Source organism: Canis aureus, chromosome X (assembly GCF_053574225.1).
Source record: "Canis aureus isolate CA01 chromosome X, VMU_Caureus_v.1.0, whole genome shotgun sequence".
Lineage (NCBI taxonomy): Eukaryota > Metazoa > Chordata > Mammalia > Carnivora > Canidae > Canis > Canis aureus.
Window position 1 is genome coordinate 17,686,625 of NC_135649.1, and position 14,622 is coordinate 17,701,246.

At 50.1% G+C, this 14,622-nt stretch overlaps 2 protein-coding genes across 2 annotated transcripts; both read right to left on the bottom strand.

The window, feature by feature from the left end:
• Nucleotides 1–8,601: 8,601 nt before the first annotated feature.
• LOC144309026 (uncharacterized) lies at nt 8,602–11,130 on the bottom strand. The gene is made up of 3 exons (XM_077890070.1): nt 10,826–11,130; nt 9,938–9,949; nt 8,602–9,174 (listed from the first exon to the last, which is right to left on the bottom strand). The coding sequence occupies exons 1-3, from the start codon at nt 11,001–11,003 to the stop codon at nt 8,987–8,989; spliced, it is 378 nt and encodes a 125-aa protein (XP_077746196.1). The 5' UTR covers nt 11,004–11,130; the 3' UTR covers nt 8,602–8,986.
• LOC144309027 (small integral membrane protein 10-like protein 2A) lies at nt 10,896–11,694 on the bottom strand. The gene has a single exon (XM_077890071.1). It carries the CDS (start codon nt 11,449–11,451, stop codon nt 11,215–11,217), a length of 237 nt encoding a protein of 78 aa, XP_077746197.1. The 5' UTR covers nt 11,452–11,694; the 3' UTR covers nt 10,896–11,214.
• Between the last annotated feature and the right edge of the window lie 2,928 nt (nt 11,695–14,622).

The window sequence follows — 14,622 nt, forward strand, 5'->3', positions numbered from 1 at the left end:
TCCCAAGTAGTTGAATAATTGGTCAGCATCACTATTAGTGAGACCTGGAACTCCAAATGAGGCCACCTAACAGCAAAGCTTATGGTGCTGGAACACTGAGCTACCTCTATGAAAAGCTCCAAATGCCTAGAAGAGTCAAGACACTTCCACTACATTATAATATGATTCTGTAGTCACTATTGTAATTTAACATAATTGGAGTAATTATTTGAATAGAACTTCAGAAAATTCTATCCTATTTTTTTTTAAAGCAGAAAAAAAAAGATTCCAAATAATAATATTGTATGTTGAAAGGCAGTGCATGTGGTGTAGTCTGAAAAACATGTTGACAAGGGTCCTATGAGCTTATTTAAAATCCCCAAGGCTTGGGCATCTAGGTGACTCAGTCAGTTGGGCAATGCCCTCGGCTCAGGTCATGATCCAGGGGTCCTGAGATCAAGTCCTGCATCAGGCTCCCTGATCCTTGGATAGCCTGCTTCTCCCTCTGCCTACTGCTTCCCCTGCTTGTGCACTCTTTTTCTCTCTGTCAAGTAAATGAATAAAATATTTTTAAAAAAATAAAAAAATAATTTGTTAAAATCCTCAAGGCCAAAAAATTTGAGAAATAGATGTGAAAATTTCTGAAAAAGAAAAAAAAATCCATTAAAATGAAGTTTCCTATTGTGGTTCAGCATGTACTCCCTCTTTTGAAAGTGTTGAATTGGTATTTTATCTGCTTAAAATCAATTAATTTACATATGGTTCAGGATTTGTGCTTTACAGCGTGGTATAGCAGACAAATCTCTGTTCACTTACTACCAATTAGTTTTTCTGAGCTTCCTTTTCCTCATCAGTCCACTCTTGTGGTCGAGGACAGTGCTCTGCAGTTCATAAAAGCTGCCCCCATTTATTATACAAACTCACAGCCCAGGAGGTAAGTAGGCTTATGTTGACTGAAGTTTAGACTAGCTGAAGCACTTAAGTACGGTTCTTCAAGTAAAAGAATCTATATCTTGTTCCCTTTTCCAATTAAAATATAAAGGCCCTATGAAGTAGCACAAAACCAGGTGAAGAATCACTGTATGCTTAAGAACAAGAAGGGGAAAAAACAGTGGTATTATCTTGACCGCCATTAAACCAATATTTATCAATCACCTGTTCTAAGTGTTGGAAATAAGTCAAGGGCAGGACAGACAAGGACACTGCCCTCTTGGGGTAAACAAGTTCTAATTGAGAGACAGCTTAGAAGCAGGCATGACACAAGGTGGACAGCAAGGCCACTTTGAGATGTACCATTAAGCAGAGATCTGAACAACTAGAAGGAGATCCCAGGAGATGATCAGGGTGAGCCTCTCCATTTGAAAGGGACAGGTCCTCCCAAGGCACAAGTGGCAGGGTCACTGGCAGAGTACAAGAGAACAGCAGAAGGATGGGATCTGCTGCTAAGTGCCAAATCTTAGGGCTTAAGGAAGAGAAAGAAGCATACTTTGTTTGTTTTTTTAATTTAAATTCAATTAGCCAACATATAGTACATCATCAATTTCAGATGTAGTTTTCAATAATTCATCTATTACATATAACACTCAGTGCTTATTACATCATGTGCCCTCCTTAATGCCTGTCATCCAGTTACCCCACCCCCCACCCACCTCTCTTCCAGCCACCCTCAGTTCCTTTCCCAAAGAGTCCCCCACTTTTAACAAAGTTAAGAGTCTCTCATAGACAAACTATGGTTTGTCTCCCACTCTGATTTTTTTCCCCACTCAGTTCCCTCTCCTTCACTTATGGTTCCTTGTACTCTTTCGTATATTCCACATATGAGTAAAACCATATGATAATTGTCATTCTCCAATTGACATATTTCACTCAGTACAATACCCTCCAGTTCCATCCATGTTGATGCAAACGGTAGGTATTCATCCTATCTGATGGCAGAGTAATATTCCATTGTATATATAGACCACATCTTTATACATTCATCTGTTGAAGGACATGCTTTCTGTTTGAAAAAACTCAGCCTTGCTGCTGTGTCTAGAACAGAGGGGCAAGAGTAAAAACAAGAAGGCTTCCATAGAGGAGGCTGTCATGTCCCTCATTCAAGACATGAGGACAAACTGCGCTCAGGAGATGCTGAAGGAGAAGTCTGCTGTAAAATGCCTTTCCTTGCCAGGAATGCCTTGTTACTATCTTTCCAGCATCATTTTAACTGCACTCACTCTATTGCTTTGCTGAAAGCTAGATTTGAAAGATTGAGGGGAGGGACGCCTGGGGGCTCAGTTGGTTAAGCATGGGACTCTTGATTTTGGCTCAGGTCCTGATCTCAGGGTGGTGAGATCCAGCCCTGTGCTCAGTGCTCAGTTCAGAGTATGCTCGAGATTCTCTCTCTCCCTCTGCCCCTCCCCTCACTCACATGGATACACACACTCTCTCTCTTTAAAATAAATAAATATTTTAAAAAAACACTGAGAGGAAAAAAGGTTTCAACATTAAAAACAATGTAATTGTTTCTTGAATCCTTTTGTTTGCCTGACATAAGCTGTTCCTCTCGTTTCTTTTGTCTATAAAGAACATTGCAGAATCCAGTACTATGAGGGGCCTAGGCCAGAGCCTTGTTCCTCTTCTGTGTCCAAGAAATATTATTAATGATGATGATGAAACCAAAACTAACGAAATAAAAGGAACTGCAAAGAAACAAAGGTTATCTTTGGTCTCTGAAATGCTGGGATTCCAAATCCTTCCCACTACAGAGAAGCCCTGCTCAAGCACCTCGCTGGCTGGGCTGAGCACACAAGTGGGGAAGAAGTGGGCCCGGGTTGGAGAGCTCTCAGGAAGCAGGGACAGGAAACTGTGCCATGCCTGACAAGGCCTGCTTCTCCCTGGCAGAGGAAAAGGCGAAGTAGCAGGAAAGAATGGAGTCAGGGCAGGAATGTGGCTAGGCTCTCATCCTTCGGTTCTCCCAGAAGCACAGAGAGGGCGGGGTTTGGGGGTTGGGGAGTAGGGGGGTTGGGGGGGGAAGAAGAGGCCCCAAGAGGCTGGCTGCTGTGGCTACTAGGGGCCAAACGTTCAGGCCAGCTAGGACTCGGGATGTTTCCAGCAGGGCCTGATGCAGACGAGCCCCCGGGAGCATCAGGGGCCTCCCTGCCGACTGGAGCCGCCATACAGATGTCAGACTCAGGGGCGGCTGTCTTTCCCAAAGCAGGAAACAGGGGGACAGATGGAATCCCCTCCATTTCGTGTTTTCCTTTCTCTCCTGCTGCGAGGGCGACCCCCGCGTCCAGCACCCCCAAGCCCCCTTGCGCCCCCCCACCCTACCCCCCTAACACCGACCCCTGCGCTTCCCACACCCACACGCCCCGCTGCCCCGCGAGCCCCCACCCCCCTGCAGCTGAGAGCCCCTGAGCAGAAGTGAAGCACCCCACGCGCACCCGTTGGAAGGAAGGGGGCGTTCCTGGGGGACCGCGCGTGGCAGGCCAGGCTCCTGCCCAGCGGGGTGCCACAGCAGCCGTGACCCTAGGGGCCCCTCCCACGTGCCCCCCCGCCCCCCGCCTCCGTGACAGCCTGCCGGGACCCTGTGGCACCTGCCAGTGTCACCATCAGTCACGAGGCTGGGGCTCCGGCCGGCGCAGGGCGCTCCCCACGGCCCCTGAGAGGTGGTGCAGCTGTGGGACCCCCACCACCAGGTCTGTGGCCCCGACGCGGACACGGGGCTGCCTTTTGGCGTCCCTGACCCCGCACAGCCTGTGTGACTAGCTGCCCACACGGCTAAGCGCCGATAAAGACTAGTCTTCGTTTACCCCACGGCTTCCACGTGTCGGCCCCGCGCGATGCTTGTTCATTGACGGACATGTCCTCACCGACTCCCCACAGGACCCTGGGTCACTAATCCTTGTGCAGACGAAGAAGGGGGGGCAGACAGAGAGTACGCGGGCCTGGCAGAAGTCCCCGCTCACAACCCAAAGAGCCAGGGTCCAAACCCCGCTGCTTTCGGCTTCCCCAGCCTTCCAGGACCGCACGGGCCCCGGTTTAAGGATGGGACTGACCATCTCCTGGTATTAACGGGGTTCTGAACAGACCCTGGTGACACGGGGGTGCCCTGCTACCCCCGTGTCTGAGAATCATGGTTGCAGCATGCCTAGAATCGGCAGCACATCATCCGTTCAGGGGTCTTCGTTGCTCAAGATCTTGCACCTCGGGTAACTGGGAAACCCCTATCTCATCTTCAGGGGTTCCTAGTTTGCAGGCAGCTTAATTCTGTCAAAGCTGGATGAAAGGCCCTTTGTGCTCCCGCGAATCTGGCCTGTGCTGAGCGTGGCGCCATCTCCTGGCGAGTTCCTCGAACTACATCAGAAAGCCTGGCGGGGCTGTTGCTCTCGCCTTCCACTAAGGGGCGGCAGTCAGCCATGCGGAGCAGTTTTTAAGGGGAAAGGTCTTGGGGCACCAAAAGGGGGTTGGGGATGTGGGGGTCAGTGTGAGCCTGTGGGGCATCTGCTTTAGCCCTATCGCCAGGGTGATGTGGTATGACTTTTTTTATTAAATTTGACATCGGAGAGAAGCACAACCAGCAGCAGTTCAGCTGAGAACTACAGTAACCCACAAGTGGCATGTAGTACAGTTTTGTCTCTTACATGTATGCCATGGTTTTGAATTAATTTTTGTATATGATGTGAGGTTAGGGTCAAGTTTCATTTTTCCAGGCAGGCCTTTCCGATGTGCACAATACTATTTCTTGAAAATATTATCCTTTCTCTATTGGCTTGCCTTGACGCTTCTGTCAAAAGGCAATTGTCCACCTAGTTCTGAGTACATTCTGAACTCTCGTCTGTTCATTGATGTCTTTCTGCAATACCACAAGGCCCGGATGATGGCTTACATTCTATAGTAAGTCTTGAAGGCGTCAAAGCCCTGGAACTCTGCTCATCTTCAAAATTGTTTGGCTGTCCTAAGCCTTCTGTATTTAGTATAAATGTTGGAATCACCTTGGTAATTTCTTTTAAAAGTCCTGCTATGATTTTGTTGGGAATGCGCTGAATCTATATGTCAGTTTCGTCAGTCTTCAAATCTATGAGCATGGCATAGTTCTGCATTTATGTTCATTCTTGAATTTCTTTTCAGGTTTTCAGCGTACAGGTCTTGCATTTCTTTTGTCAAGTTTATCCCTAAGTACTAAACTTTCTACAAACTTATACAAATGGCCGACAGGCAAATGAAAAGATGCTCAACATCCTTAGTCATTAGGGAAATGCAAATAAAAATTACAGTGAGAGGGATGCCTGGGTGGCTCAGCGGTTGTCTGCCTTTGGCATGACCTGGAGTCCAGGGATCTAGTCCCACATCGGGCTCCCTGCATGGAGCCTGCTTCTCCCTCTGCCTATGTCTCTGCCTCTCTCTCTCTCTCTCTCTCTCTCTCTCATGAATAAATAAAATCTTAAAAAATTACTATGAGATACTACTTCACACCCGCCAGGAGGCCATAATTTCAAAACAGGAAAATAACAGTTATAGGGTTGGATGTGGCAAAATCATAAACATCATACATTACTAGTGTGAATATACAGTGATGCAGCCTCTATGTGAAATAGTTTGGTGGTTCCTTAATAAGTTAAACGTAGAATAACCATGTGATCCAGAAATTCCACTCCTAGATATGGATCCCAAAATTTGAAATCAGGTGTCCAAACAAAATTTGTACATGAAAAAAAAATTGTACATGAATGTTCCTAGCAGCACTATTCAAAAGAGCCAAAAGTTCTAAACAACACAAATCTCCAACAGCATATGTGAATGGGTAAACAAAAGTGGTATATTCATCCAGTGGAATATTATTCACCTCCCAAAAGGAACAAAGTACTGACACATGTAACAATGTGGATGACTCTCCCAAACCTTATGCTAAGTTAAAGAAACCAGACATAAAAGTCACATATCTGTGATTTCATTTTTATCAAATACCCAGAGGAAGCATATCTATAGAGGCAGAAAACACATTTTTGGTTGCCAAGGGCTGGGGTAGGGAGGGAACAGGGATTGACAGCCTCATGCATATGGTGTTTCCAGTTCAGGGTGATGAAAATGTCCTGGAACTTGAGACTGGTGACAGTTGCAAAATATTGTGATTGTACTCCATGCCACTGAATTGTATACTTTAAAATGGTTAAAATGGCAAATTTCATCTTATAGGTATTTTGCCACAATAAAAAAAATCAATGGATCATAAATGTAAGGATTTCTTTAAAGTCTCTCAATCTGTTCCAATGATTAATACACATATCTTTGCTCCAATACCACACTGTCTTTCTTACTATAGTTTATACTAAGTTTTGAACTAGGTATGGTGAATCCTCAACTTTTTCTTTTTCAAAATGTTTTAGTTATTTAAGGTAATATACATTTCCACCTACATTTTGGGTTCAGCTTGTCAGTTTCTACAGGAAACTCAGCTGAGATCTGGATAGAGCATCTGTTCAATCTACAGATAAATTTGGGGAAGATTGTCATCTTTGACAATATTCAGTCTCCAAACTATGAAATGTCTTTCTATATACCTTCATTCTTCATTTTATATATATACATATGAGAGAGAGAGAGAGAGAGAGAGACAGTGAGCTGGAGCAGGATTGTGGGGGAGATAATCTTCAAGCAGACTCACTTCTGAGCACAGAACCCACGCAGGGCTCATCCTAGGACCCTGAGATCATGATCCGAGCCAAAATCAAGAGCCTGCCGCTTAAACAACTGAGCCACCCAGGCACCCCTCTATCCAGAGCTTCTTTAAATTTTCCCAGCAATGTTTTCTTTTTTTAAAGATTTTAGTTATTTATTCATGACAGACACAGAGAGAGACAGAGACATAGGCAGAGGGAGAAGCAGGTTCCATGCAGGGAGCCCGATGCAGGAGTTGATCCCGTGACTCCAGTATCACACCCTGAGCAGAAGGCAGAAGCCCAACTGCTGAACCACCCAGGCATACCCCAGCAATGTTTTCTCATTTTTAGTATGCAAGGTTGGTACATATTTTATCTGCTTTATCCCTAAGTGTTCTACTCTTTTTAGGCTATTGTGAATGAAATAAAATATTTTCTTTATTCCAATTTTTAAATTTCTGTTGCTAGTATTCTGAAATGTTCATCTCATGAGCCGAGCATTTGTCTGGGCCAAGCCCTGGGCACAGGGCCAGAAGACCCCACAAGGAGGGGGTTTTATTGTCATGTCCACTTTACAGCCAGGTCAGGGAGACATGACCAGGGGAAAGTGGGCACCCGACTGGTATTATCCAGACCCAGAGGCCCAGCAGCCATTCCCTGCTGGGTGTACCCCCCCTCCAGCCTCTGGGGCACCTCCTTCTACAGGATGAGTGAAGGGCGGGTTCCGGGCACTGGCAGGGACTGAGGTCCATCTCTCCTGTGGTGGAAGATGTCAGGAGGGTCTCTCTCCTGTCAGGGTGCTTGGATCCCCAGAAATTCCCAGCAAGGGGAATATACCCAAGGCCCTTGCCCCAGGCTGTGCTCCTCCTTGTGACCATTGCCCTGCTTCCTCAGCCGCCTGCCCCCTGGGGACCAAGAGCCTTCCTTTTTCTACCTGGGCCACTGTGCTCCCCAGACCCCCTCCACCAGGCTTCTGCCTGCGTACCCACCCTCAGCTCTGCAGCCCGTGGAGCCCATGGCCAGGCCTCTCTGAGGAGTCACCAGGCTGGGGCTCTGAAGGGACAGGTGGGGCCTAAGCTGGGGGGAAGGGCAGCAGGCTCCCAGTCCCCATGCTTTACCTTTTCCAAATCTGGGCACCCACCGGACTAGCAGGGAGACAAGGGGTCCTTGCCACCTGCTGTGGCTTTTGGGGGCCCCAAAAAGATGTGCAGAGAGCCCACTTCACCCCACCTCCCCCAGCCCATCCTCAAGCCTCCAGGTGTTAAGTGCTTTCTGAAGCCCAGCTCGAAAATGGAGAAAAGACCGAGGTGCTTGGTCATTCAGATAAAGGTTGTGAGTAGGACAAATTCCCACTCCTTGGGCCAGGCCCCACTGCTGCCTTCTCAAGGAGCAGTGGCCCAGGCCAGCCCATCTCCCCACACCTCCGGAGCAGGCCTCCACCCCTACCGCCACCCCCACCCCGCAGCCCTGCAGCGTGATATCACCGCTGGCCCCCTCCTCGAAGGCTACTGCGCCACACCAGAAGGATGGCCTCCACTTGTATTTCATTTTATTGAACTCAGGGAAGGTTTTCTTTTTAACTTAGAGTGACAGGATTTGACAGCAGAAACGAGCCCATTCCTCTGAGCAGAGGGCGCTGACCAGCAGTTAATCACACACGGGAAAGTGACAGTCATCATATTCAGCCCGTGGCTCTGATGCTGTAGAAGCTCTGCCGCCTGGAACACAGACTGCAAATAAATAAAGTGCATGGAGAGCCTGTCAGGCAGCCAGGGCCCAGTGCGGGAGAGGGAAGGGGTGGGGAAGAAGCGCGCTAAGTACTCAAGGCCAAACCGGTCAGGAAAGCAGTGGCAGGAACACGGGGCGAAAGACGTGCATCCCCTCCCCTGCCCCTCCCCTGCCCCTTGAGGGCTGCTCAGGGACACCCTGTACCCTGGGGGAGGGGGTGGCACAGGATGGAGCTTCCTGCAGGGGAGGGGCCAGCCCTAAGGAGGCCCCTCGTCCTCTCCTCTCAGACAGCCTCAGGTGGCTGTTGAAGGCTGTCCCCAGACATCTGTAGATGGAGTCAGCAGGCTGGCAGGCTCCCCGAACTGGACCTCGGTGGAAAGCGTTGGGGTATGGGAGGTTCCACCCGGATCAGGGATCCCAGGGCACTAGGCACAAGGAAGGAAGCCATCACACCCTGTGGGGAGCTGCAGGGGACACATGGTGGCTTCGTCTGGCCTCAGTCCCCGGGGTGAGGCAGGCAGAGCTCTTCAATCAGGATCAGGCTTCCAGCTTGGCAGCTGAGGAAAGCAGGAGGTGTGACACTGGGCCACTCTGTCCCTGGGGCTGACCAGATTGCTTTGGTTTTCAGGTCCAGGAATTCAGAGCGTGGGGGCCAAGAGCAACCAGTGGCAGAGCAGCTGTGGGACAGGGGTCTTTCCTGGCTCCCCTTGGGGCCATGCCTGGCCATCCTGGTGCACCAGGTAGCAGTACACCTGGGTCCTCCGGGACCAATCCAAGCCCATCCAGAGAAGGTTCTCTGAGTGATCCTGGGCTTGGGGGCCTGAGCCTGGGGACAGAGAGACGGAGTCACACACGGGTCCCAGGCTCATCTTAGGTTTATCCCTTCACCCTCCTGATTCCGTCATGTCCCCAGGAGCCATGCCACCACCCACCCCCACCCTGCCACCCAAACTAAGAGGCTCCTGCCACTCAACTGCTGAGGAGCTCTTGGTCAAGCCTGGGGTGGGGTGCTGGGGAGGCCAGGCCGTGTGGGTAGACGTCAGCTCCGCAAGGGGTTCTAGGACTCTCCTGAGTCCACCTCAGCTCTCGCTGTCTCCCCTGTGACCTCCCATAGCACTCCAAGAAAAGCCAATCCCCCACATTCCCTACCCTGGACCTCTCTCTTTCCCCTTAGGTCCCTCAGAGGGGCCCTGAGTTCCCTCCCACATCCACCCTCTACCATGCCAGGTTTTCCCAAAGTCTGGGGGCAGATCAGATTCAGCCCCACCACTTCTTATCTGTATGACAAGGACAATCTCTCCCTGTCCCAGAACTAGTCTTTCCAATCATCAGGTGGGGAGAACAGAACTCCTTCAAAGTGTTGCTAGGAGATCTAGTGCTGAGATGACAGGGTCGAGTCCTTCCCCATGCAACAACTGGACCACTGGGTACCCCACCCCTCAGTGCCTCTGCCTGAAAGGTCCTTTCTCTCCTCCTGGCCCAGGCCTTTTGCCCAGCTGCTCCCCAGGCGGCTGTGGGGCCAGGGGCACCCCATGGGCAGGGATTGGAGTCTCTTGACAAGGCCAGAGAAGGGGTGGGTCACCACTTACAAACACTGGCTCCTGAAAGACAGAAAGAGATGGAGATTTCACAGTGGCCTCCCCACGAAGAGTGGTGACGGCTTCCCCAAGTGCTGTCTCCTCCCAAGCCCCTCCTCCACCTGCTTTTGCCACGCGAGCCTGAGAACTGCCTGCCGTCTGCTCAAGGAGATCCCCATTTCCCCGGATGCTCTGGGTGCACAGAGGCTGCTGGAGGCGGCACTCAGTAGCATCGGGAGGGCAGAGGTAGAGGCTGGAGGGAGGGTGGCTGTGATGGCGCAAGAGAGAGACTGTGGGGGCAGGGATAGGGCGGGGCGACCTTTCCACTCTAGGTCTCCAAATGTCCAAATGCCCAGCGCCAGAGGATGCCCCTGGGGGTAGGCGAGCAGCAGGCACAGCAGAAGCAGGCCCAGAGCAGTCCCCTGGACACCAACACGGGGCAGATGCAATTCTGCCAAGCGCTGGGCGTGAGCTGCCCAGACCCCAGGGGCCTGAGGGATGGGAAGAGGCCTGACCAGGGCTTTGGCCAAGAACACAACCAGCTTTCCTGTCTGGTCCCCCAAGGGGGCAAAGGGTGGCAGCATCTTTTCCTTCTACAGTCTTCCCTGGGGCCTCCCCCAGCTCATTCCCCTCCATTCCCTGGGGTTCAGGTGGCAACGCCAGGCCTCTGGGGAAAGCGGGGCGGGGATGGGCTGACCTCCCAGATGCCCAGGCCGCCGCTGCCCCTCACCCTCGTCTGGGAATGAGGACCAGGGAGTTTGGGGTGCCTGCGGCCCCCTGCCTGGGCAGCTCCGGGGCTAGCTTCCCGGCGTCCCGTCCACAGTTCCCCCTGCCACCAAGATGTCATGGCAAGCGCCGCCGCCAGCCCATGGGTCCTCCATGGAGCCTCGGGCCTCCTACCTTGAAGACTGAGGCCAGTCAAGTCCCTGCTGCAGAATTTTTCCTTGCTGCTTCCCCGCCTCTGGCCAACGTGAGGCAACAGGTCGGCGGCACTTAAATCGTTTTGTTTTTTTTTTTTCTTTCGAGCTCGACGGAAAGGGCCCGTTGTGGAGTTTCTGTGCAATCGGTCACCGGCCATGCTGCGGGCGGGGGGGTCGCGGCCAGGGCCGGGCAGGGTGGCCCCGCGGCCGGGTGGCCGGCGTCCTCCTGCGGGGGTCTAGGGCCCCGGGGCCCGGGCCGCCCCGCCCCCTGCCCGCGCCGCGTCCCGGCGGCCGTCGTCCATGCCCGCGCCCCTGCCCGCGGCGGCCCGGCCCGCGGGACCCTCTGGCCGGGGCTGCGGCGGCGCGCGCTCACTCGATCCGCACCTGCAGGCGGACGTTGAGCATCACCGAGGCCACCACGTAGAAGTAAGGGAAGTTCATGCGCAGCCGCCAGGCCAGGTCGAAGAAGGTGATCAGAGTGCGCGTGAGCCCCTTGCAGAAGGCGCCATACGAGCCGCGGGCCGCCGCCGAGCGCGACAGCCGCACCGCCAGGCCCGACAGGGCCGCCGCGGCCGCCGCCGCCGACAGAGCCGCCGACGCCGCCATGGGCCCGGGCCGGCGCGGGCCCGCCGACCCAGGGGAGCCCGAGCTGCCGGGCAGGGGGACGCGAGGCTTGAAGCGCCCCGGCCCGCCTTCGGTCACCCCTTCCCTGGCCGGGCCGGGGATGCAGCCTCAGCTGCTGTCGCCTCCGCCTCCGCCACCGCCCCTCTCCAGCAGCCTATGGGGAGCTCCGCCCACGGAGAACTCCGCCCCTCGCCGGCTGCCAGGGCAGCCGCCGCCAGCGGAACCCCGCCCCTGGCTTGGCCACGCCCCCTCCCGGGCGCCTCAGAGCGACGGCCCGCGGGACCGCCCCGCCAGCAAGCCCCGCCTTCTCCTGGGCTCCCAAGGGCAGAGCCCGAGGGCGGGAAGAGATTGGAAGGTGACGTTCCCCAGGGATCGCTTCTGGGGCGTGTCCTTGAGCGCGGCGGAAGGCCAGAGGGTCTAGAAAGCTATACTGATGACGTGCCGAAAGCCCAATGGGAAGGCTCCGCCTGTTTACTTTATCCCCCTTCCGCACTGTCTACACAGAAAATCTGGCCAGGCAATCCATTGTACCTTTAATTTCTCTGCTAACTCAGCACTGTAGAGGTTCACCAAACCCACAGGCGCATTTTTTTTCTTCTTGGTATATTTGCTGGTCATGTGTATTTCTCTATTGGTGAATTACCCCGTTACCCGCGTTGCCTTTACCTTTCCCTCCATAGTTATTTCTAAGTACTCCTCTTTTTTTTCAGTTGTATTTATTTATTTATTTAGAATAATAAATTTATTTTTTATTGATGTTCAATTTGCTAACATACAGAATAACACCCAGTGCTCATCCCGTCAAGTGTCCCCTTTAGTGCCCGTCACCCATTCACCCCCACCCCGGCCCTCCTCCCTTTCCACCACCCCTAGTTCGTTTCCCAGAGTTAGGAGTCTTCATGTTCTGTCTCCCTTTCTGATATTTCCTACCCATTTCTTCTCCCTTCCCTTCGATTCCCTTTCACTATTATTTATATTCCCCAAATGAATGAGAACATGTTTGTCCTTCTCCGATTGACTTACTTCACTCAGCATAATACCCTCCAGTTCCAACGTGGAAGCAAATGGTGGGTATTTGTCATTTCTAATGGCTGAGTAATATCCCATTGTATACATAAACCACATCTTCTCCTCTTAAGTGTCTGTTTGCCCTGGATACCGCACAAGGCCTTCTCAGGTTTTCTTTTGCCCTTGTTCATGGCTGTTTTCCTTGCTGGTGGGCTTAAAAGCCCTTTCGTGGTTTCATCTTACCTTTATTCTAAACCAAATCGGACGCAAGCTCGACCACTTTTTCAAAACTATTGAAATGATCAAGCTTCATTAGAGTCATGACTTTTTAAAAGCTGTCTGTGAGTAGATTCACCTAGACCTCATCCCAGTTTTCACAAGGAAGGCTAGTCTGAGTATTTATGCTCTCTAAAAATGCCTAATCATCATCACACTTGAACATGTGTGTCATCTCTGTAACAGAGGAACTCAGCAGAGTTATGTACACTGATTGAGCAATTGTCATATTTACATGGTCGTGGAAAAAAAAGATTTCATTTTTTAAAGATTCATTTATTTAAGAGTACCTAGGTGGCTCAGTCGCTTGCCTGCCTTCCTTTCAGGTCATGGTCCCAGGGTTCTGGGATTGAGCCCTGCCTTGGGTTCCCGGCTCTGCGGGGAGCCTCTTTCTCTCTAAAATAAATAAATCAGTCTTTTATTTTAAAATAAAAAATCTTTTTAAAAAGATTATATTTATTTATTTGACACAGAGAGAGCCAGAGAGCACAAGCAGGGGGAGGGGCAGAGGGAGAGGGAGAAGCAAGCTCCCCATTGAGCGTGGAGTCCCACAAGGGGCTGATCCCAGAACCTTAAGATCATGATCTGAGCCAAAATCAAGAGTTGCCCAGGTAACCAACTGAGCCACCCAGCTGCCCCCAAACAGAGAATTTCATAACCACTGTGTTATTGTGTGGCATCATGACTTTATCCACAGCATAACCATACATGGGTGTGAATGCAGAAAAAATATCGGCAGATATATCAAATTACTCAACATTGTTTACCTCTGGTTAAGGACATAGGAAGGAAGATGTACTTTTTACTCTCTGTATGTATATGTATGTCCATTTGCATATATATATATATTTGTGTAGTGCCAAGAAAAAATTAATCACTTGAAAAAGAAAGAGCCACAGAAATACAGGCTTAAGCCACATACAGGCTTTGTCCATAAAGGACAAATCTCAGTACTTTGTTCCAGACTGGATCCAGCCTCATTCTTTTGAATAGCTTATTTTCTCTAACCATTTCTGAAACCCCTCCTTGGCCTCATCTCATTTATTTTTAACATTTTATTTTGAAATAATTAAAGACTCACAGGAAGTTGCAAAAATAGTACAAAAAAACCTTGCACATTTACCCAGCTTCCTCAATGGTTACATTTTCTACAGATGCAATGTATCAAAACCAGGAAATTGACATGGGTACATTACTTGTTAAGTAGACTACAGGCTTAATTCAGTTTTCCCCATTTTCCTTACCTGCATTAATTTGTGTGTGTGTGTGTGTGTGTGTGTGTGTGTATCACTGTAGCTATTTCATTTCATATCAGGATTCCTATAATCACCACTAAAAATCAAGATAAAAACATATTCTATCAGCACAAAAGAACTCCTTAGTGCTACCTCTTCGAACTCACTCAGCCACTTATACATATTTTGCTAGAGTTATATCTATTTCATTTTATTTGGAGTGATTATAAGTGATGGTAGGTGTTTTATTTTGGTTTTCACATGTTCATTGTTGATAAATAGAACTGCAACTGAACTTTTAGGGTTTTTTTTTTTGAGATAATCATAGATTTACATGCAGTTCTAAGAAAAAGTACAGAGATCCCATGTACTTTTAACCTAGTTTCACATATCTTTCAAACCTGTGGTACAGTATCAAAATCAGGATATTGATGCATCTATCTCTCTTGTTCAAATTTCCCCCAATTTACTTGTGCGTGTGTGCACGTGTGTGCATGTGTATGTTTCGCTCTATGCAACTTTATCAGATATGTAGGTCCATGCATCCACCGCCACAGTGGAACTATAGCATATATATATATAGCATATGGTTCATTTCTTTTTTTTAAATAAAAAGTTATAGTTTAAGGATTTA

Excerpts from the sequence above, each read along its gene's own strand:
- LOC144309027 (XM_077890071.1), bottom strand. The coding sequence starts at position 11,451 with ATGGCGGCGTCGGCGGCTCTGTCGGCGGCGGCGGCCGCGGCGGCCCTG.
- LOC144309026 (XM_077890070.1), bottom strand. The coding sequence starts at position 11,003 with ATGGCCGGTGACCGATTGCACAGAAACTCCACAACGGGCCCTTTCCGT.